Source organism: Eulemur rufifrons, chromosome 2 (assembly GCF_041146395.1).
Source record: "Eulemur rufifrons isolate Redbay chromosome 2, OSU_ERuf_1, whole genome shotgun sequence".
Taxonomy (NCBI): Eukaryota; Metazoa; Chordata; class Mammalia; order Primates; family Lemuridae; genus Eulemur; species Eulemur rufifrons.
Genome location: NC_090984.1, coordinates 103572503 through 103596650, shown reverse-complemented (window position 1 = coordinate 103596650; position 24148 = coordinate 103572503). Strand labels below are relative to the sequence as shown.

The window sequence follows — 24148 nt, the reverse complement described above, 5'->3', positions numbered from 1 at the left end:
TTTGAAGGAATATCATAGTCATATCACTTCCTTCCTTTTTCTTGCTTCCTCCTCCTCTCCCTTTCTTTCTTTCTCTCTTCTTCCCTCCCTCCTTTCTTTCTTTGCTTTTATTCAATTGTTATTGAGTGTTCCATGTGCCAGGCACTGTGGTGTTAAAATTACAGAGTTTAAAAAACACAGTCCCTTCCCCATCAATGAACAGGACATTATCCCTGGAAGGGTTTTTATTTTTGAATAGACTGACTTAGGATTTGTTTTCTAACAGCTTTATTGAGGTACAATTTATATGCCATAAAGTTCAACACTTACAGTTTACAATACCGTGGTGTTGGTATATTTACAGAGTTGTCCAATTATCACCATAATTTAATGTTAGCAAATTTCTATCATCCCCAAAAGAAACCTTGTACCCATTAGCAATCATTCCTCATCCCACCTTCCTCCTCATATTCTTCACCCTCTCCACCCAACCCCCACCTCCTACCCCCTGCTCAGCCCAAGGCAATCACTAATCTATTTCCTGTCTCTGATTTTCCCATTCTGGACCAATATGTAGTCCTTTGTGTCCACATATGGCTTCTTTCATTTAGCATATTGTTTTGAAGCTTTATCAATGCTGTAGCAGGTATCAGTACTTCATTCCTTGTTATTGCTGAATAATATTCCATTGTATGGATATACAACCTTTTGTTTATCCATCCACCAGTTGATGGACATATGAGTTGTTTCTACATTTTAGTTATTATGACTGATGCTGCTATGACCACTTGTATACAAGCTTTTATGTTCACATGTTTTCATTTTTCCTGGGTAGGTACCCAGGAGTAGAATGGAAGGGTGATATAACTCTAGGTTTAACATTTTGAGGACACATTTTCCAAAGTTGCTGCACCATTTTATGTTCCCTCCAATAGTGTACTAGGGTTCCAGTTTCTCCATATCCTCATCAACACTTGTTACTGTCTGGTTTTTTATTTTAGCTATCCTAGTGAGTTTGAAGTGGTACCTCATTGTGGTTTTGATTTGCATTTCCCTAATGACTTAATGATGTTGAGCATCTTTTCCCTTGTTTGTTATCCATTTGCATATCTTCTCTGTAGTAATGACTACTCTGACTATTCAAATCTTTTGCCCACTTTTAAATCGGGTTATTTATCTTTTTATTATTGAGTACTATAAGAGTTATTTGGGTATTCTAGATACAAGTCTCTTATTAAATATATGATTTGCAAAAATTTCCTCCCATTCTGTGAGCTAACATTTCACTTTTTGGTGGTGCCCTTTGAAGAACAAGAGTTTTTAATTTTGATGAATTTCCATTTATTTTTTCTTTAGTTGTTTATGCTTTTGGTTTCATATCTAAAAAACCATTGCCTAATGCATGGTCATGAAGATTTAGACCTATGTTTTCTTCTAAGAATGTTATAGTTTTACCTCTTACATTTAAAGCTTGGATCCATTTTGACTTATTTTTTGTATATGGTGTGAGGTAGGGGTCCAACTTCATTCTTTTGCATGTAGACATCCAGTTTTACCAGCACTATTTGTTGACGAGACCATTCATTACTCCCTTGAATTGTCTTGGCACTCCTGTCAAAATCAATTGATCATAAATGTGAGAGTTTATTTCTAAATTCTCAATTTTATTACATTGATTTATATGTCTATCTTTATGCCAGTAGCACACTGTCTTGATTACTTTAGCTATATAGTAACTTTTGAATTCAGAAAGTGTGAGTCCTCTCTGTTCTTTTTATTAAGATTATTTTGGCTATTCCAGGTCCCTTACATTTTCATATGAATTTTAAGATCAGCAATGTCTCCAATAAAGGCAGCTGGGTTTGGTTAGAGGGTGCATAAAATCCATAGATCAATGTAGGAAATACTGCCATCTTAAGTCTTCTAATCCCTGAACATGGGATGTCTTTCCATTATTTAGATCTCCTTTGATTTTTTTCAACAATATTTTATAGTTTCCAGTATACAAATCTTGTACTTTTGTTAATTTTTTCCTAAGTACTTTATTCTTTTTAGTGCTATTGTTAATGAAATTTTCTTAATTTCATTTTCAGGGTATTTATTGTTAGTATACAAAAATACAACTGGGTTTTTTTTGTATATTAATTTTGTATTCTGCAACATGCTTAGCTTGTGTATTAGTCCTAATCATTTTTTAGTGGATTCCTTGGGATATTCTATGCATAAGATTATGTCATCTGTGAATAGAGATCATTTTACTTCTTCCTTTTTAATCCGGATGCCTTTTGGTTTACTTTCTTGCTTAATTGCCTAGTACAATGTTGAACAGAAGTGGTGAAAGTGGACATCCTTGTGTTATTCCTGATTCTAGAAAGTATTCAGTTTTTTACAATTTAGAATAATGTTAGCAGTACATGTTTTCTAAATGCCCTTTATCAGGTTGAGTAAGTTCTGTTCTATTCTTGGCTTATTGAGTGCTTTGTCATGACAAAGTGATATATTTTGTCAAATGCTTTTTTGTGTGTCTATTAAAATAACTGTGTGGGTTTTGTCCTTTATTCTATTAAGCTGGTCTATTAAGTTACTTGCTTTTGGATATTAAAGCAACCTTGCAGTCCCACTGTGTCATTATGTTTTTAATTATTTATTTAACTCTGTCGCCCAGGCTATAGTGCAGTGGCATGATCATAGCTCACTGCAGCCTTAAACTCCTGGGCTCAAGCAATCCTGCCACCTCAGCCTCCAGAGTAGCTGGGACTACAGGTGTGAGCCACCATGTCCAGCTAATTTTTTAATTTTTTTGGAAGACATGGGATCTTGCTCTGTTGTCCAGGCTGGTCTCAAACTCCTGGCCTCAAGCAATCCTCCAGCCTTGGCTTCCCAAAATGCTGGGATTATAGGTGTGAGCTACTGAGGCTGACCCAGTTTTCAACTATTATCATTTTAAATAGATTTATCATTTTTAAAAAAACTGGAAAGTACCAAAAAGTAGGAAGACATCGAATCATCTACAACCTGAACACAGGATTCTTGGGTCTGATTCTTTGGGATACAAATCCATGAAAAGAATAGATACATAAATAATCACATACAATAACAGCATGCTTCTATTTGGTGTATGAGAAAACAAACATAAATGAGGACACAAATACCTTGAATATAAAATAGCACATATTGAGGTAGGGGAAGAACCTCAAAACTCCGTTTAAAAAAAATTCATATTGTCCAAAAATATGTAGCATTGCCATGTAAACATAAAGAGAGTGATGGGTAAGATAGTTAAATGTTGTTGTTTTTTTTTTTAGTTTTCCTCCCCACTCCCAACAATGCTGATAGTTAAATCTTTGAAGGGTTCTATGATGAAGTAGAAAAGAAATGGCAGCTTTACCTTAAACCTATTCTGTTTAAATATGCAAGTTCCACCCCTCCACAGAATGCATATGCCACATTGCCTAGGAATGAATGCACCTTCTTATTTATATCTTCTTTTTATTTATTTATTTATTTTTATTTTAGCATATTATGGGGGTATATCTTCTTTAAAAAATTTTTTTTTGTTTTTTTTTAATTGAAGTATATTTCACATACAGTACTATTCAGTTTATGTCATTTTAACTTGACAGTATATATTAAATAACATATTCAGAGCTGGTATGGTTGTCTCTGAGTCCTTTGTCATCATTTATACTCCCTTAGAGGGTAAATTCTCAGTCTGTATTTCTATATTTCTTATACAGCTACATACACAGAGGATGTTTATTAATTGCTTTAGGATGATGGTTTGTTGAAGACAATGATAAGATAGCCATCATTTCAATCAGTTAAGTAAACACATAGTTACTATAAGGAGAAATTAATTTAGGGTAAATTTTGGAGATCAGATTTGGGGAAGAGGGATAGTCTAAAACCAGTATTTCTTGTAATATCGTTTAAAATGTTGAGAATCTCCTAGGCATTCCTACTTCCTGCTTCTTACCATTATCATCATATTCAACATAATCAGTATGATGGACATCTGTTGTTTATGCCTGCCCTGTACCCTTTTTTTCTGGTAACAGCACCCAACTCTTCCAGTAGGGAAACCACTGATCTCCCATTCTTAGAGCCTGTGGCTCAGAATTGGGGGAATGGGTGGGCACAAGATTCAGGCCTGGCCCATCAATTCCACAGCTGCCTCAGGCATGTGACCCAAGCCAGGCCAATGGTGGTCTACCTAGGAATCTCACTGGGACTTCAGAAAATAGGCACTGTCACTCACCTGAGGTTTTAAAGCTGGTTGAATGCAAGCTTTTGGGAATAAAGACAAGTCTGAGGATGGACAGGGATCCCTCATGTCATCGCTTGAGCACATGGATCCAATCAGATCTACCCCTGGTCTTTTTAGTTATGTGGGCCAATAAATCTCCTCTGTGCTTAATCTAATTTGAATTCAGTTTCAAAATCTGCAGCTTTGAGTCTTGACTAACACCACCACCCCTTTTCCTCCTTCCTGAGCCAGAAGCAAAAGTTCACTTCCTCTAGCAGAACCTCAGATTGCACATTCAGGAGGGTGTGAGTGCCCACAGGAAGTCTAGGGTGGTGGTTTAGGGAGTGGTGGTTGAGTAGGAAGCTCCCAGGTGCTTCTGGAGCAGAGGTAACAAAAGGGCACAAACCTGCCATTGAGACACAGGCTCTAACAGCCTATGCCTGGAGCACTTATCTGTTTTGTCACAAAGCTCCTATTGCAAATGCCACAGTTTAAAATCACTCTGTTGGACACTGAGCTGGCACTCTGGAAGCACTCCTGGGTAATCAGGGTCCATCATTCCTCTTAAAGCTTTGTGTTTGTGGGCAACCATTCCTTAAAATAGCTCAGGCCTCATAATAATAATGCAATTCTAAACTCTTGTCCCAGGGCCTGCCCAGTTTTATAGATGCAAATGTTGCCACTGAAAATAGTCCAAAAACATTATCCAAGATTTTCCAGCAAAAGTAGAGTCAGAAACCCAGGGAAATCCTAGCACTCTGAGAGGCGGAAGTGAGAGGATTGCTTGAGGAAAGGAGTTCGAGACCCTGTCTCTACTAAAAAACAGAAAAAAAATTAGCTGGGCAACTAAAAATAGAAAAAATTAGCTGGGCATGGTGGCGCACGCTTGTAGTCCCAAGTACTTGAGAGGCTGAGGCAGGAGAATTGCCTGAACCCAGGAGTTTGAGGTTGCAGTGAGATAAGCTGACACCACGGCACTCTAGCCTGGGTGACAGAGCGAGACTCTCTCTCAAAAAAAAAAAAAAGAAGAAAAAAGAAAAACCCCAGGGAGAGAAGTAGTCACTTTCACTTATTGTATTGGATTAGAAATAACGAAAAGGGAAATAGCAGACCTGTTTCTTGTAAATCACGATTCATAGCTCCATGAGGACAGAGAGCAGGTTTCTTTGTACTTATTGTTGTTTTTCTGGTATCTAACATGAAGCTCAGCAAAAAATATTTGTGAAATGATTGGCCAAGTAGATAAATGAATGAGTGAAGCATGAAACATTTGGAAAGGGAAGGCCAAATGATGCTCTCAGAGTCAGGATTAGATAATAGGTCTGAGTTGTCTAGCTCTGGTTTTAATAGATTACTTTTGAAGGATCTTCTTACCTTGTGATTCTTCTGCAGTAGTGATGTAAGTGGACATTGGTCATTTTTGCCTGCCCAGTGTCCATTCTCTTTTTCTATTAGGTTCCCCATTTCCTTTTGGGAAATCACTTCTCCTCATTAAGTGTACTATTCTTGAGAGGTTGAATCTTGGTAAGTGCTCACTCCATGAAAGATGAAGGAAAGTTCTTTTTTCTGTCTGCACCTGTATAGATCAGTGTGACCTAAACGCCTCCAAGCAGACGCTGCCGCTGGAACTTTGACTCTTGACCAAGTGACCCAAGAATGGAGGGGCTGGTTGGAGGCCATTTATTCTGGTGGCAGTGTGGTCACCAGACAGTTTCTGCCACAAACCCTTGCTGTGGTCCTTGTTGCCTGGCCCTCTGAAGCTCCGATGACTTCTGACTTGTTCTAAGCCTGGTCTTCTAGCCTTCAGTCAGGTCTCTGAACTGCTAACTTTGTAATGAATTTGAATTCCCTTCTGTATAAGTCAGCCAGTGTTGACTTACACTACATGAAATGAAGACCCCCAGCTGATAGTGCAGGCCTGCTACTCCTCTAGCAAAATAGCCTGGTTTCTTTCACTTCATTTCTCTTCTGAGGCAACAATCCCTGCATGGCCCTTTAAAACATGCTACTGGAAGCTTCCTTTTTTAACACTCATTCCAAGCTATGTTATTTGTCCTTTTCACTCCCAGGTTCTTGCTCGTTGTAGTGGATTCTGATAGAGTTGTTTCTCCCTTCTCTGCAATGATTCTTCCTTGTCTGTAACTAATTCCTCATCTTTCTAAGCTGGGCCAATTAGATTTCTCTTTCCTGAGAGTTTAGAAGTTTGACCTAGGGAATGTGAAAGTTGTATGTTGCTGAGAGCTAAGCATCACAAGTGGTTTGGTGCTAGGAGGCAGGTCTCTAATTTTCTGTTGCTGAGATTTGGAATTTGTCCTGAGGCCCATCACTTCTCTATCTTCAGGAGAGTTCCAATAAATTTACCTCTCTTCAGTTTCCTAATATTGGCTACGACCAAAAGAACCTTAATTAACATAGTCTCCATGTGATAGAAGGCCCCTTGGAGACAGGCCAGATTTTCATTCATTCTTCCATTTGTTCATCAAACATTTATTGAGCACTTGCTATGTGCCAGGTACATGCTAGGTGCTGGGAACCCAAACATGAATCAGACAATTGCCTGAACTCAAGGAGTTTGCTTTCTGTCTAGTTGGAGGTATAAATGTATCCATTCATTCATTTATTTATTTAAAAAATAATTCATTTATTCAACTAATACTGCCAACACTCATTTAATATTATGTAACAGGCCCTAGTACTAAACTCTTTTCTCACAACTCTATGAGGCACATCCCATTCTACAGATGAAGGAACTGAGTCACAGAGAAATTAGGCTGCTTTGCCTAAATCACAAGGTTTCTAAGTGCTGGAGCTGGTGTTCAATCTTAGTATGTCTGGCTGCAGTGCTCTTGCCTCTAAGCACTGTGTAACCTCTCTGTCAAAATAATTTCAAAACAGTGTGACACATGCTTACACAGGTAGTATGAAGTTTGCAGAGGAGAAAGCAAATAATTTTGTGGGCAGGTTGGAGTTCAAGAAAGGCTTTACAGCTGAAGCGGTTTGAGCAATCTTGAAAGAAAAGATTGTCTAGCATAGAACTTTTCATATGGACTCTGTCAAGTGATGATGGGCTAACTTATGCATCTGGAAAGGGTTATTTTCCTGTTTACATGGAGCCTGGGGTGTTTCCCACTGCCTACTGAAACTTCATCAATGTGATTTAGCAAACACATATTAAGTAATCAGATGATTTGTGTATTATATCACTGATGCTTACAAAAACCTTGTGAGATTAAGTAGTATAGGTATTAACATTGTAAGATGAGTGAGGAAATCAGGGCTGAGTTTGCATGACTCGTCTAAGACTATACATAGTGAGTAAGTGGCAGAACAAGACAAAGAGCTGGTGTCCTGCCCTCGGGAAGGAGGGACTGGTTAATAGGATTCCTCTAAGGTAGCCATGCTCCCTTTCCTCCTCTCAGGCTGCAGCAGGCTTTGCTGTTTCCAGTATTTGCACCTGAGCTTTGGAAGGTTCCCTCTCTCCAGAACATCCTCCTTTTCTTTCCCAGTTCCAGCTCTCCAAATCCTGCTCATCCTCCAAGACCTAGCTTGTTCCACATATTCCTCCCAAGCCTTCTCCACATTCATTCAGCCCATTGTCTAACCTTCAATTAAATTCCTTAGCCCTGCTTCCAACCAGATTCCTGCCCTGAAAACTTTCTACATGGAAAGTCAACTGCCATCGAGGCTCCCTCTTCAGAAATCCTGTTGCCTAATCTCTCCAGCCATTGGGTTGGTCTCTTACTGTTGCTTTCTTTATATTTGTATATCTTGTCTCTCGCTGGAATGTAAGCTCCACGAGGCACAAGCTGTATGCTTCTTTTTTAGCCTCATACATTCACTTCAGGATTATAGTGTTTGCCGATTCAAGAGATAATGTACCCTGGCCACTTCGTTAGATTGTTCAGCTCCTAAATCATGCAAAATCCATACCTGGTCCACCCCTTTCCTAAAGCTCCTGAGGGGCGAATGCAGGGACTCTCATAGGTACATTCAGTAATTAATAATAACTGACACTTTTTTTTTTTTTTTTTGAGACAGAGTCTCACTCTGTTGCCCAGGCTAGAGTGCCCTAGCTCACAGCAACCTCAAACTCCTGGGCTCAAGCAATCCTACTGCCTCAGCCTCCTGAGTAGCTGGGACTAGAAGCAGCCACCACCATGCCCGGCTAATTTTCTCTATATATTTTTAGTTGTCCAGCTAATTTCTTTCTTTCTATTTTCAGTAAAGACAGGGGTCTCACTCCTGCTCAGGCTGGTCTCGAACTCCTGACCTCCAGCTATCCTCTCGCCTCGGCCTCCCAGAGTGCTAGGATTACAGGCGTGAGCCACCGCACCTGGTCAATAACCAACACTTAATGAATGCTTACTAAATGCCAGGTCTTGTACAAAATACATTACATGTGTTAACTTAAGTCTTCATGACTACTATTATTATCCCCCCTGAAAAGATGAAGACACAGAGCTCACTCAGTAAGTGGCACAGCTAGGATTCAAACCCAGACCAACTCCAGAGTCCATACTCTAAACCATGACACTAAATTCTTTATGAATAACAGAAAGGCTCTTGCTGTAATGTAGATCAATTTCCTTTCTTTCTAACGCTCTGGGACGATAGGATTAAAAGGGTGAGAAAATATTTATTATGCTCCTACTATGGGCCTGGTATTATGATAGCTGCACAAGGTTTAATAATAGAATTCTTGCAATGAGTCTATGAAGCAGAAAGTATTAACTCCATTTGAAAGAATTTGACTCCCAAAGTGGTTAAATTCAGTGCTCAAGTTTTAGTTTCCAATTATTAGCAGAGTTGGAACTAAACCAGGTTTCCTGAAACCTGGTTTCAAGGAAAGTCTTTAAAGGAGATTGTGTGAACAAAAGACTTCAGAAAATAAATAAATAGATAGATAGATAGATAAAATAAAATAAAATGAAGATTGTACAGAAAACCCTGACAGGGACAAATGTGAAGGGCACGTAAAAAGATATCTGAATTATTACTTAAGAAAAGTGTTAATGTATGCGGCATACTGAGGAATGGTGAGACCGTCAAAAACGCTGTTTTATAAAAACTCACGGAGGAATCAGGTAATAAAATAAAGGAACTGCCTGTCACAGACTAGGAATTCAAACCCCAGAACTTACCGTAGGCAAAGGAAAAGAGAGCGCCACCTGTGCTAGAGAACCCGGCAACCCGCTCAAGAGATTTAGGCTCAGCCCCCTTTCTTTCCTTACACTCTAATTGGCTACTTCTGCCTGGACCCCGCCTCCTCCTCAGTCTGGACCATTAAGCAGCCAAGCCCTACCTACGACCTGGCTTGAGCCTCCAATCAGGTGCCAGGCCCACGAGTCTCTCTAGAGAAGCCCCTCTACACAGGCGAGGCGCTTCCCTCTGGCTCGTGATTGGTCAGGCAGAGGCATAGGATCCACCTCCTCTTCCCTCAGATTGGTCAGCAGGCCTTAGTCCCACATCCCTCTCGCAGAGTCCTCGTAGGGTCTCCTCCTCCGCGGCCAGGCCCTGGGCGAGTCGCGTCCTCTGAGGAGAGGGCTCCGCCCCCGAGTGACGGCCGGGCCGGGAATTGGCCGCGGCGTTGCAGCCATTTCCGGTTTCGGGAAGGTGGGTGGGGTGCGGAGCGGGACTTGGAGCTGCCGGCGCCGCTGCCCTCTACAGAGCCTACCTTGCGCCGGGTGCTGCCAGGAGGATGCGGCCGGGGCCCGGAGGATGCTGCTGCCGTCGCCCGGTGCGGGCGAACGGCTGCGTGGTGAACGGGGAATTGCGGAACGGGTACGTGAGGAGCAGCACCGTAGCCGCCGCCAGTCAGGTACGGGGACACCGAGTGGCGGGCCGGGGGCCGTGCGGGCCGGCGAAGGGGCAGCTGGGCTGAGCGAGGTCGCGGCGACCGCCTGCGGGACAGGGCGCGACTCAGATGTGCTGGCAGCGGTGTCCGGACGCCGACCCCACCTCCCCGAGCTGGGAGGCTCAAGGACCGCGCTGGGGCTCCCCATCTCTCCGCGCCTCAAGGTCTTCCTCCCCTCCCCCCGGAGGTTTGGGCTCTCCTCAAAGCCCCGGGTGCCTTCCTCTGCCCGATTTGGCCAGAAGTGCGGGCCGTCCCCAAAGGGAGGAAGTGAGTGACCCCTCGGACCCCCAGTAGGAGCCATTCAGTGGCTTCTGGTTCTTTATCCCGAGGCTCCGTTCTCAAACCCCCGAGGTAGTTGCTTCCTCTTAAAGTCCTGCAGCTCTCCGAGGAAAACCACCCTTGGGGTCCTTAAGAGGCAAAGAAAGTTAGGAGGTGGTGCCAGGTGGAAACACACCCAGTCTCTTCCTGCCACGTTCTGGACTCACTCCACAAGCAAGGCATTAGTCCGTAGATCTGGCAGTGAATCCAGTCCGGTCCCTCGAAAGCACTATCCTCTTATTCTGCCCCTTGCTGAGACCCTATCCCAGGCTCCAGGTTGAGTTGGGTGGTCCCTTTAACTGAGCAAGAGTAGGGGGTTGTTTAACCTGGTGGTGACTTGTGATGAGTCTCTATACTAATTAACCAAGGCGGAATCATCAACCAAGTTTAGGCAGTTCTAAAATATTTTGAAAAGTTCTGAATTCAAGACAATACTTATCATCAACCTTCCAATTCTCTGGACTGACAGGTATTCTGCTGAAATGTGTTTTTAAAGATGAGCTGGTTAAAAAGGTGCAAGATCAGTGTTCCTGGGAGAGAGAGAATTGTAATAATTTGCAATTGACTTTAATACTTTTAAGTGTCTTAGAGACACTAAGGAAAACTTTTTAAAAAGTAGTTTCCCTTAGCAGGAGTGTGACTGTTGCAGTTTTGATAGGATGGTGATCTTAATTTGGCTTTAACATAAAATATCTGGCAGCTTCCTCCCCAAGTCAGTAGCTGTGATGAATAGGCCTGTTACTATTTGGTGTGAAATAGAAAATAAAGCGTTTTTTCAGGTCATGTTGAGATACTGAGACTAAGAGTTGGAAAAAATACATGAAAGAGACTTGACCTCCCTGCAGTTGTAAGGTGTCAAGCCAAAGTAATACACAGATTCAAAAGATTTATTTTCATTTTTTAAGAAATAATTATGTGAGAGAGGAAGTAGTAAGAACCAGCTCATTATAAGCAGTGGAAGAATTTGTCATTTTCCCAGCAATGTAAATGGCCAATAAAACAAAATTGTTGTGGTACAGAATGTAACAGGGAAGTTTAACCAGTAGGAGTTAGAAAACACATTGCAGGTGAAGTAGTGAGGTATGATTATTAAGCGGAAAAAGGAAGTCAGGAGAAAGGTGTTCACACTTTAGGGGTGCATTGTGTTTGAGTGTTCCTTTTGGTACCTAGGAGTTATGTTCTGATTTAGTAATAAATCAGGCTCTTCCATCCCATTGTCTCTTAACAGTTTAGCATTTGTAGGCATGATATTTCTTCAGAGGTCACCAACTAATGAGAAACATTAAGTTACTAAGATGAAATTTTAGAAATCTGTATGAGTGTAACGTCTGGCTGACTATCTGGACCATATTTTTGTGAAATATTTCACTCTAGGCACATTAGTGGTATTTGGAAGAATGATCTATTTGAATGGCCTAAGGGCTGCAGTATCCCTTCTAGAAAATTGTTTCTTACAAGTCTTCTTAAAACAAAAATTTCAGATCTGTAGCTCTGTACAGTGATATAGAGGAATATTATCTGTGGGTTTTTTTTCTTTCTCTTATATGAAAGAGAGATCTTGGTAACTTCATGAGAGTAATGTAGTATCTTTAAAAATATTTTAAAAGTTTTTTTTTGTTTTAATTAAAGTGATGTGCTAGTGCTCCAACCTCTATCTTTTCCCTCTTTCTGGGAGAAGTGTTGCCAGTTATGCTATTAACATTTACAATAAGATGTTAGGTGCATAGGTGTGTGTTATACTTTTACTAAGATATAAATTTAAAGTATAACATGATTGAGATGTAAATTCATTTCCTCACATATCTCGACATTTGTCTTTTAATGAACAGAAGTTAGAAATTTATAAGATCGCTTTACACTCTCAAGAGTGTGTTTCTGTTTTCAAAGGGATGAATGTATATGCTAAAAGGGTAACTCTTGAAAATGGGTTTAGAGTTGGATTAAATAGATGCTGTAATAGGAAGGAGTTACGAAACAATCAGACATTACTGTTTTATGATTACAGTAGACACAAAGTTCATAAGAGTTGCAGTTGAACAATAAAGCAGTAATGTTTCCTCCCTACCTTTCAGATGGGTGGGAGAAGGGTTGGCCTTTATTTGAGGTAAAGGGTGGCACTTAGCCTTAGGGAAACTTTGACATTAGCATTGGAAAGAACCTCTAGGGGTTTATGTAGTTCAGTCTCTTTATCTCCTTTGGAGAACTTTAATAAAACCAATCTTGCTAGAAGATTCTATCCTATTTTTAAAGACCTCCAGAGGATTTGCAGGAAATTTTCTCAACCTCAAGTTGCATTATTCAGTGATCTTAATTACTAAGGGTTTCTTTCAGTGGATTTAACATTTGAGTAAATAAATGCCACATTTTGGTTGTACCTGAAATATAATAGTTTGTTTTTAAGATTCCATGTTAACAGCCCTTTTTAAAAAATCTTCCATTTCTTTATAGAACTTTTGAGATTTGGATCCACATTTTACTTAGTTAACAAGTATGAAAGGAAAAAAAATATCTGCCTTTGAGACAGTTTGAACCTAACTTTCATCCTTTGGGGAGTAGTTTTAGTGAGATATTATAAGGATGAGAGCTTTCTGGTTGCCAGAATAAATAAGGTTATATCTTGAGGAATTGGAGCATAAGTTATATTCCTAGGTTAAATAATAAGAAAAGCAAAATAGAAAGAACAAAGTGTTAGTCCTGGCCAGGCGCGGTGGCTCACACCTGTAATCTTAGCACTCTGGGCGGCTGAGGTGGGAGGATGGCTTGAGGTCAGGAGTTTGAGACCAGCCCTCAACAAGAGTGAGACCCCGTCTCTACTAAAAAAATAGAAAGAAATTAGCCAGGCAACTAAAAATAGAAAAAATTAGCCGGGCATGGTAGTGCATGCCTATAGTCCCAGCTACTTGGAAGGCAGAGGCAGGAGGATCACTTGAGCCCAGGAGTTTGAGGTTGCTGTGAGCTAGGCTGACGCCACAGCACTCTGGCCGGGGCAACAGACCAACACTCTGTCTCAAGGAAAAAAAAAAAGTGTTAGTCTTGCTACTTATACTTAGAAGGAGGCAAATAAATAACTAATGAAGGGTAGTTTACTAAATAGCTACTAGCTTTTCTTTCTACTGAGGGGATTTAACTTGATATTACTTGAGGAAAAGGAGAAGTAAGTTAGACAAGAACAGGAGGAATTGCTAAAATGGCTTGTATACCTGTTTAGATTTAGCAGAGCCTGATGAGACACACCTTGAAGACCTCAAGACTTTGCAGAAATAATGTTGTAACTACTTATATCTTGTAGGACCAGATTTTTGTTTCATATCTTTTTGTTCCAAGGGGAAGAATGTCTTTTTTTTTTTTTTTTGAGGAGGGAAGAACATCTTGATTCTTACTGCATCCGAAAGATTCCAGAGTTGTATGAGGTACTCAGGAATTCTCTTTAATAGGAATTCTTGGGAAATATATAAACAAGTGTATTCTTGAGGTGTTATTTTGGAACTTGAATGTTCAGGGAAGGCAAACTTGTCCATTTTTTTAGGGTTATCCCAGGTGTCTTAGAAACTTATTGTGCTCTGAGCAAGATAGTTAATTGGTTGATTCAATTAGATTCAATTTTTGAAAGAAAGAAGCAGTGTTTATTGGTAGAATGGGCAATTCAGAAGGATGGGTAGAGGCAGTGTTTGCATTCTGAGTGGGTGTGATGGTTTGTGGCCTCAGAAGTCAGTTGCCTTCTGAATGGTTTCTAAGAAGCCTTCTATAATATAAGCTGCAATTTGTGACCGTTTAAGAAAGTAAGCCCCTTGCTCTTGACCCATTTAATCTCAGAAAATTTACCTTACATTTGTTGTCTTTAAGATGCCTTTTCATTATGAAGCTTGAGGTGGCTGTTTTTCCTTTTCTTTTAAAATGATTTTTACTTCTGACTATAGAAATAATGTTTAATGAGGGGTCTTAAAGCATTGGGATAATCTCTGTGTTGAGGGTTCATTTTTTAATGTCTGCTGTAAATCAGTCTGCTGCTTTCTGATAATTTCTAAGAACAGCAAAATATGCAATTGTACTAAGATTATGGGTGTGATCTCTAGCCTTACTCCAAATAATACATATAGAGGTTGGGGAAAGTATTCAACAATTTTTGTAATCTGGAAAGATCTAGAAACTATTTTATAGATAAAGAACTGACCTGTTAAATGTGATGATCTTGAATTATTCTAAATAGCAACTTGCTACCTAATTAGCAAGCCCCTAAAGAAAACATTTGAGATTTTCCTATTTGCATTGTGCCTGGTATGTAATAGGAACTCAGGAGGTATTAGTTGAAGGAATGAATGGATGGTAGTTGAAGCCATGGGAATTGGTAAAGGAGGTAGAAGAGGGCATTAAGCAAGAAGAAGAGGTCCCAGGGATATAATCTGGAGAATTATAATGTTCCTCGAAGAACATACACACACACACACACACACACACACACACTTCTGAAGAAGATTGTGAAAGAACACAATGGGGAGGAAAGATATGGGGAAAGCTCAGGGAAATGGAGGCTATTTCATTAAGGAGGGCTAAGCAACATCTTCAGGTGGTGAGAAACCAAGGATAATAATAGTAATAGGTACCATTTACTGAGTATCTGCTGTGTGCCACACCCTCTCCTAGCATCCTTATCTCTCTAATCTTCGCAAGAGCCTTGCTAGGTAAATAGTATGCCCATTTTACCAACAAGAAGGCTAAAGTCCAGACAGTTATTGAGTTAGTAGACCCTGGGTTGAATTCAGGTTTATCTGACTCTACTATGCCACTGGATTTGGGGATAACAGAATTAATTGGTAATTTTTGAAAATTTAAATTACACATTAGGGATGCCAATAGATTTTTATTTTCTATTCCAGGCCTGCTCTTCTGATTCCACAATAGGTTTCATCTCTTGAGAGTTGGTTATGGAGGTCTTTTCTTGGAATTTTAATGAATGTATTAGCTTCCCCTTACTGAAAACCGCACATGCTAGGGAGAATGGAGCTTTGTACTAGTCACACAAGCTATGCCAAGCTCTGAACGTATATTTCCAGAAGTGTCTTTTTTTTTGGCAGGGAAATGTTGAAAAGTAGGAAGTCCATAGTTTTTCTTGCAATCAGCATAAATTTTGTAATTTTTGTCAGTAAGTATCTCATGTGGAATGGACTGAAAAGTGCTTCCAAAGCTAGCGGTGAAACACATTTGTATTTTGACATTACTGTTCTCCTACTGAAAACAGAAAGCGGAGACCTTCCAGTATATGTGGACTGGAACGTTTTAGTTCAGCGGCATCCTGTACACACTGGGCACTGACGTCTGCCTTGGAGTTACCACTCTACCTGGCCACCACAGCCTCCTCTGCAGCACTTTCCCATCTTTAGATAAGTGTCTCATATGCGTAACAGACGCATATGAGAGTCAGGAGACTGGAGCACAAATGCAGCTCTGCCACAAATTCTGCATGTTCATCTCAGCTCTCTTCCACCTCTAACATGTTCTGAGCCGGTAACACCGCCACTCTGCCCGCCACTCTGTCCGCTCCACGTGCTCCCATCTCGTTTTGTAGTGCACACCACTGGAGAGGCAACCCGGTTTGAATCCATTTCCCTTCTCTGGGAATACTCCCTTGATATGCAGGGATAGGCCCTGGTGGTCACATCTATGCTTTGTGACCATATTTGCTGGGCCATAACTGATTGACACAGTAGACACCTTTGCCAAAAGGAACCCAACAACCCTCTCTTGGGGATTTAAGATTTCAATGAGGGGAGTGTCTGGAGGGGAGTGGATCTATAAAGTCTGGGAGAAAAGGTTCGTCAACTCCTGTCACTGAGGTCCAGAGAGCTGTGCCTGTTCCTGCCTTTCTGACTTTCTGAGACTTAGTTCAATTCTTTCTTCTTCCCCCCTTTTTTTGCATATCTATCATCCTTCCAATAAATCACCTTTTTGCTTAGTTTAGAGTCAGTTTCTGTTATACTCAACTGAAAAAGTTAATAGATATAGATTCTATATTAAAATCTCTTAGAACTCCTTTTCTATGTTTTTATTGGGTATTTACCATGTTAGGGTAGCTTACAAACTTTTAGGGCTTCAGGAAATTTTTAAAAAATAGTTTTCAACTTTATCAATTTTGTTCATTTGGAATATTGTATTATCTAGGGTAAGGAACACCTGGTTCAAAATTATAAGTAGGTACTTCAGTATACTGAGGAACATCAGATTTTAATTGCCTATTATAACTCTTCATTAATACACATGAAAATAGACCCCTTCCATATCCTCTAAAAAATAAAAACCCAGAAGACCACAAATCATAATATATTGTTTATCTACTAAGTTTTCAAACTACAGAGAATAAACTCATAACCATTAAATAAGACTCTGTGTATGATACGAAAAATCACAGACTAAAGGGGGAAGCAATAGATTATTTATTACAAGGTTTTAGGAAAATTGACTACTGAAGAAAAAAATTCTAGTTTTTGAGTTTCTCTTCACACTACATTGTGGCAGACACCACTGAGTGTTCCCTGTGTACATGATAGGTGGGTTCTCTCTATCTTCCCTTTGGTAATAGAGCTTTAGGTGGCCCAGGGCTACCCAGCTGCAGTCTGCATTCCCAGTCTGTTTGCAGCTAGAGATAGCCATGTGATGAAATTCTAGCCAGTAGAAAGTAGACAGAAGTGATGTGTACCACCACTGCGTTATATCCTTTAAAACAGAAATTGCTTCCTCTCTACTTCTCTTCCCCTCTTCTTGTGGCCTGGAATGTAGATGTGGCTGAAGATGCTGATGCTAATGGAGGCAACATTCTGAAAGAAGGCAGAACAACCAGGAAGACACCTGAGTCCCTGATCACCTAACCACCTGGGACTACCCATCTACCTCAGACTATTACATCAAAGAGAAATCATTCCTATCTTGTCTGAACAACTTTATTTTTATGTCCTATTTGTAGCAACATCAACAACAGCAACAACAAAAAAAAAACACTCAAAAATGACAGGTGAGACTTATGATTTAATAGGGAGAGGCAAACCATTGCTTTCACAGTAACAGCTAGATAAAACTATGTAGATGACTAAAAAAAAAAAAAAAAAGTTTTAAAGACATTGAAGAGTTGTCTTCAGTGCATAGCAAGTTGGCCTAGAAGAACTAAAATTCCGGAGAGGGAAGAGCCCTTTATAGGTAAGCTGAAATTGCCAGGCATTTTTTCTCCTTGTGGTACTTGTAGAGCTTGAGCATGGGCTGTATAACTGGATTTGCCATAGGCAAAAGAACTCTACCAAGGGAAAGAAAAACCAGCAAAGTATATGACAACTGTTTGAGTTGGCATGACAGACCAAATTCTAGAAGACACCCAAATTTATGGCCAGTTTTCTGCACAGAACATTTACTAAGTGGTAGAGAGGCTGGAGATCTGGACTAGAAAGGCATGTGAAATCAACCACAATCTCACAATGCTTAGCGGATAAAACCATATCAGAGGGAGGGTCCTGGAATAAACACACAGTGGATCCCACCCTTGAAATACTATTCTAGACTGAATCCACCTAAACCTTCAGCCCAGCCCAACCCAGCTATTTGGATGGAGGTACTCAACCTCTCACTGTATGTGCCTAAGAGAGCACAAGGCAGAAACAGCATTAACTTTCATCTCTAAAGGTCTTTTACACACATTGTTTAGAAATCAATCAAAAACTTATGCTTTCCCATGAAGGAAGGGCTGTGATTGAAAGAAAGACAGAAGGCCAGGTATACAGTAGACTACGTATTCACCTCGTTACTTTGGCATGGCCAGCCTTGGGAAATCTCTCATAACGTGATCTTCCCTTCTTTTAATTTTACATGTCCAGAAGTGGAGATTCCTCATTTTTTAACATTTTCAAAACTGCAAAAATAATTTTCAGATATCAATTTAAGTGAAAAACATTTCTTTTAAAAGTGACTCTCAAGCTATTTCAATCTTCCTTTTCACTTGACCAAGTGATAAAATCAGAGAAAGCAGATTAAGCAATTGGTCAACAGTCACAGTTGAGATTAGAATCTGGTTTTTTACATTTTCTATTTTCTGACTTTTTTTTTTGCAACAGGGTCTTGCTCTGTTGCCCTGTCTAGAGTGTGGTGGCGTCATCATAGCTCACTGCAACCTCAAATTCCTGGGCTTGAGCAATCCTCCTGCCTCAGCCTCCTGGGTAGCTGGGATTACAGGCGTACACGACTGCAATGGCCATTTTTTTTTTTTTTTCTATTTTTAGTAGACATGGGGTCTTGCTCTTGATCAGGCTGGTCTCGAACTCTTGGCCTCAAGTGATCCTCCTGCCTTGACCTCCCAAAGTACTCAGATCACAGGGATGAGCCACCACACCAAGCCAAATTATTTCTTTTGCATGTAAATATCCACTTATTCCCACCCTACTTTTTGAAAAGGCCATTCTTGCTTGCTTGAATTATCTTGGAAATCTTGTCAAAAATCCATCATAAATGTGTTGCCGCCTTATGAGGTTTGTTTGTCCACTGCCAAGAGGAAGCCAATATGGCAGGGTTTGTGGCAAAGAAAGAGTTTACTCCACATAGTGCTAAACAGGGAGACAGGAGAAATTTCTCAAATCCTCCTCCCTGAGAATTTGGGAGACGGGGTTTTTAAAGACAGTTTGGCATGGGCAATTGAGTCTGCTAATTGACTGTGTTTGAGGTGGAACCATAGGGTTGTAGAAATTGTCTTCTTTGCTGACCAAGTTCTTGGGTGGGACGGTCGCAAGACCAATTGAGTCAGTTCCTCGGTATGGACCACTGGTCTGAATGGGTCAGCCCTTCAGCTGAAATGCAGGACCTGGAAGATAGCTCAGAAACTACCCCTAGGTTTCAAAAATGTGATGTTATTGCTTTTGAAAAAAATTGTCCAAATTGTTGCTTGTATTAGGAGTTCATTCTTTTTTATTGATGACTAGTAATAGTATTATATTGGATGGCTATACCACAACTTGTTTATCAATTTACCAGAAAATAAACATTTTATTTAAAAAAAAAAAAAGTGATGTTATCTATGGAGAAAGCTAAGAATCTTTATGACCACCAGCCATGTGCCTCTGGAATGGCAATTACAGAGAAGCAAACAGGGGGACCAGTGGCGAATTATTATTTTTAGCTAGGCCCTTACCACAGTTCTCATCTTGTACCCCTTTATCAATTTGTAAGGGTGGTTTCAAATGTTAAAGGTTGTTTCTGGACTCTCAATTTTATTGTATTGATCTATATGTCTGTCTGTATGCTAGTACCACATTGGCTTGATTATTGTAGTTTTGAAATTGAGAAGTGAGTGCTCTGGCTTGGTTCTTACTTTTCAAGATTTTGTTTATTCTGGGTTCCTTATGTTTCCACATTAATTTTATGATCAGCTTGTAAATGTCTCTCAAAAGCCAACTGGGATTTTGATAGGGGTTGTGTTGAATCTGTAGATCAGTTTAGAGAGTATTTCCATCTTAACAATATGAAGTCTTCCAATTTATAAACATTAGGTGTCTTCCCATTTCTTTAGGTCTTCCTTAATTTCTTTAAACAGTTTTGTAGTTTTCAACGTACAAGTCTTGCACTTCTTTTGTTAAAATTTTCCGAGGTATTCTTTTTGATGCTATTGTATGCAGAAGTTGTAAACAATTAAAATTTATCAACCTTTACTTTATGCTTTGATGGTTTTAGGAAAATCATTCTGTACTCCAAGGTCATAAAGATTTCTCCTGTATTGCCATAGTTTTAAATTTTTTTGTTTTTATATTTAGATATTTAACAACCTGGAATTGATTTTACAGGATGATGTTAGGTGGGGATCTACTTTTTCTTTTTTTCCACATGGAAAACCACTTGTTTCAGCACCAGTTAATAAAAAGGCAATCCATTCCCCATGGATTTGAAATGACAGCATTATTATCTATCAAATGACACATTCACAGTGTACTCTTCCTGGGCTTCCTATTCTGTTCTGTTTTTCTACTGTTTGATCAAAATTATATGCCCAGATTACTATAGTTCTATGATAAGTGTTATAATCTAATAAAGGTGATTCCCCTCACCTAATTTTTCTTCAAAACTGCCTTGGCTCTTTGCTTTTCAACATGAATTTTAGAATGAATTTGTAAAGAAAGAAAAAAATGAGAGAAAGAGAGAAAAACAAAAAAGAAAAGAAAAACACTTAGAAAGTAGCATTTTTGTTGTAATTGGAACTACATTGCCTTTAAGGATGAATTTGAGGAAACTGTCATCTTTTCCACACTCTCATCAGTGCATTTTGGGAACCCAAGACGATTCTGTGTAACGTTACATTGAGATAGTGGTTTTATTTATTTGAAGATGAGGTTTGGATCACTTAAATTGCGGCAATTGAACTTCAGAAACCAACAAACCTTTAAAAATACCATTAAATCCTCCTTAAATTTATTTAAAAAAAGATTTTTTTTTGAGACAGAGTCTTACTCTGTCATGCCGGGTAGAGTGTACTGGTGCAATTGTAGCTCACTGCAGCCTCAAACTCCTGGGCTCAAGCAATCCTCCTGCCTCAACCTTCTGGAGTAACTGGGACTACAGGCACACATCACCATGCCCAGCTAATTTTTTCTATTTTTGGCAGAAACTGGGTCTGGCTCTTGCTCAGGCTGGTCTTGAACTCCTGACCTCAAGCTGTCCTTCCACCTCAGCCTCCCAGAGTGCTAGGATTACAGGCGTGAGCCACTGGGACCAGCCCTTAAATTTATTTTATAGGATGATACTCAGGAATCAAATAAATGTATACTTTCACTTTTGAGCCAGTAACCTCACATCTAAGAATTTCTTAGGACAAAATTCAAAAGTGTGTTGAGATGTACAAAACGCTTACATATTGGTAATATTTAGAAAAGCCTAAATTTTGTGACTGGGAATTGGTTATATAGATTATATTATATGTCCATATTATGAAACTTGGGTACCCTTTAGAAGAATGATACTTGTCTATATTGACTGGTGATAGAAGAGATTAATAATACTAAGTGGAAAACGATTGTAAAACATGAGTAGTATGATTTCTTTTATGTAAAATTGTACATTTCTTTCTCTTATATATGAAAGTTTGGCAAAACATCAAAATGTTATGGTGGTTATCTCTGGGCTGTAGAATTTCAGGCGGTATTTGTTTTCTTTATACTTTAATTTTCTCCAAGCATGGTATTTTTCCCCAAGTATGGTATTTTTCTATTTATCTTTTCAGATAAAATAGTATTAAAGCACATTTATTTTGTGAGAGAAATACTACATATGTCCATGTATATTTTGTGAAAAATATACAACTGTTCAATAAATACTTATTTTTACAACTAAAAAAATGTAAAGGTTTTAAGCATGTAAACTCTAATAAGTTGTTTAATACAGGTACTAATCTATCTAAGGCCAATCTCTTCCCACTGAAATTAAATCCCCATGAGAGAGGGTTGTTGGGTTCCTTTTGGCAAAGGTGTCTACTGTGTCAATCAGTTATGGCCCAAGAAATACGGTCACAAAGCATAGATGTGACCACCAGGGCCCTCCCTTGCATATCAGGGAATATTCCCAGAAAAGGGAAATGGATTCAAACCGGGTTGCCTCTCCAGTGGTGTGCACTACAAAACGAGATGGGAGCACGTGGAGCGGACAGAGTGGCGGGCAGAGTGGCGGTGTTACCGGCTCAGAACATGTTAGAGGTGGAAGAGAGCTGAGATGAACATGCAGAATTTGTGGCAGAGCTGCATTTGTGCTCCAGTCTCCTGACTCTCATATGCATCTGTTACGCATATGAGACGCTTATCTAAAGATGGGAAAGTGCTGCAGAGGAGGCTGTGGTGGCCAGGTAGAGTGGTAACTCCAAGGCAGATGTCAGTGCCCAGTGTGTACAGGATGCCGCTGAACTAAAACGTTCCAGTCCACATATACTGGAAGGTCTCCGCTTTCTGTTTTCAGTAGGAGAACAGTAATGTCAAAATACAAATGTGTTTTACCACTAGCTTTGGAAGCACTTTTCAGTCCATTCCACATGAGATACTGACAAAAATTACAGAATTTATGCTGATTGCAAGAAAAACTATGGACTTCCTACTTTTCAACATTTCCCTGCCAAAAAAGGAGGACACTTCTGGAAATATACATTCAGAGCATGGCATGACTTATGTGACTTGTGCAAAACCCCAAACTATTCTCTCTAGTATGTGTGGTATGCAGTAGGGAGAAGCTAATACATTTCAGTAAAATTCCACGAAAAGACAATTTCAGCAGAACTGATTTTAAGGAGCATCAGAAATACACCACTTGAAAATAAAAAGGGTTCATTTAATGGGAAAGGCATGATAACAGTTCTTTGATTGCTATAGAATAATGGGTAGTTTATATTACACATTTAATTTTGTTTTTATAATGTTCCAAACCATTCACCAGGTGGACAGGTTCTGTCATTCTACTGTAGCATAGAGCCTGGAATATGCTTATTTGCTTAAGGAAATCATGCTTTTGTGATTTTGTATTCATATCAGAAAGGTATGCTTCTGTTTCCCAGTAATTATTTTGCCATTATATGATCATTAACATAGTTATCTATAAGCTTTCGTGGGATTCTTGAGGTTTTCATGCAGGATCATTCCTCCTAAATCAGCTGACAGTGTAATTAAAACTTGGGCTGTGCACTGTGGCTCATGTCTGTAATCCCGGCACTTTTCAAGGCCAAGGCAGGAGGATTGCTTGAGGTCAGGAGTTTAAGACCACCCTAGGTAACATAGTGAGACCCATCTCTACGAAAAAAAAAAAAATTATCTGGGCTTGGTAGTGTGTACTTGTAGTCCTAGATACTCAGGAGGCTTGCTTGATTGCAGCCCTGCACTCTAGCCTGGCCAGCAGAGCAAGACCCTATCTCTAAAACAAAAACCAAAACCTTGTTTATAAAAAATTTTCTTGAGACTAAAATGATGGAAGGCAACACATAATATAGGATTTTCTTTTGCTAAAAGGACTTCATTAGGACAATTGGCAAAATCTGAATAAAATTATAGACTAGATGTTAGTATTGTATCAATTTTCTGATTTTGATAATTGTTTTATGGTTATATAAGAGAATGTCCTTGTTTTTAAGATATATACACTGAGCTGTGCGTGGTAGTGTACAACTGTAGTCCCAGCTACTTGGGAGGCTGGGACAGGAGGATTGCTTTAGCCCAGGAGTGCAAGGCTTCGGTGAGCAATGATTGTACCACTGCATTCCAGCCTGGTGACAGTGTGAGGCTCCATCTCAATCAATAATCAAACAAACAAACAAGTATACACTGGAGTATTAAAATGTAAAGAAAAATCATGACTGCAACTGACTCAAATGGTTCAGGAAGAAAATTCATTCTCTTTCTCTACACACACACACGTGAGATTATTAATTTTTTTCTTGAACCAATCGAGAGTATGTTTTACATGTGTTTGGTCCCTTCACTTCTCATGGTTTTAAGCATCTGATAGTTCCACAAGGCTTGTTAGGAAATATACAGTAGTCTCCTGTTCTCTTCTAACCCATTTCCTTCATCTTCAAAGGCAACTACTTTCAATTTTAGCAGATTCTTTTGTTGTTTCTAAATAGCATGATGTTTGTTACTGCTTGTTGACTTTTCATTATTGGACATTATTTATGGACTTACCACTATTGGAAGATTGTCACTCCTAGGGGAGGATTCTTTTTGGAAAGTCTGTGGCAAGAAGTTTGATATGACTGTAACAAA

General features: G+C 39.6%; 1 protein-coding gene across 2 annotated transcripts in view; it reads left to right on the top strand.

Annotated features, from left to right (window-relative positions):
• Nucleotides 1–9862: 9862 nt before the first annotated feature.
• The window catches only part of SPTLC2 (serine palmitoyltransferase long chain base subunit 2), a 92422-nt gene continuing 78136 nt past the window's right edge, over nucleotides 9863–24148 (top strand). Inside the window, exon 1 of one of the 2 annotated variants that reach the window (XM_069465168.1) lies at nucleotides 9863–10043. In XM_069465168.1, the coding sequence (XP_069321269.1) occupies nucleotides 9924–10043 (120 nt within the window). In that variant the 5' untranslated portion in view covers nucleotides 9863–9923. Of the gene's footprint in view, nucleotides 10059–24148 lie in introns of both variants that reach the window. The other variant, XM_069465169.1, reaches the window with a different exon arrangement.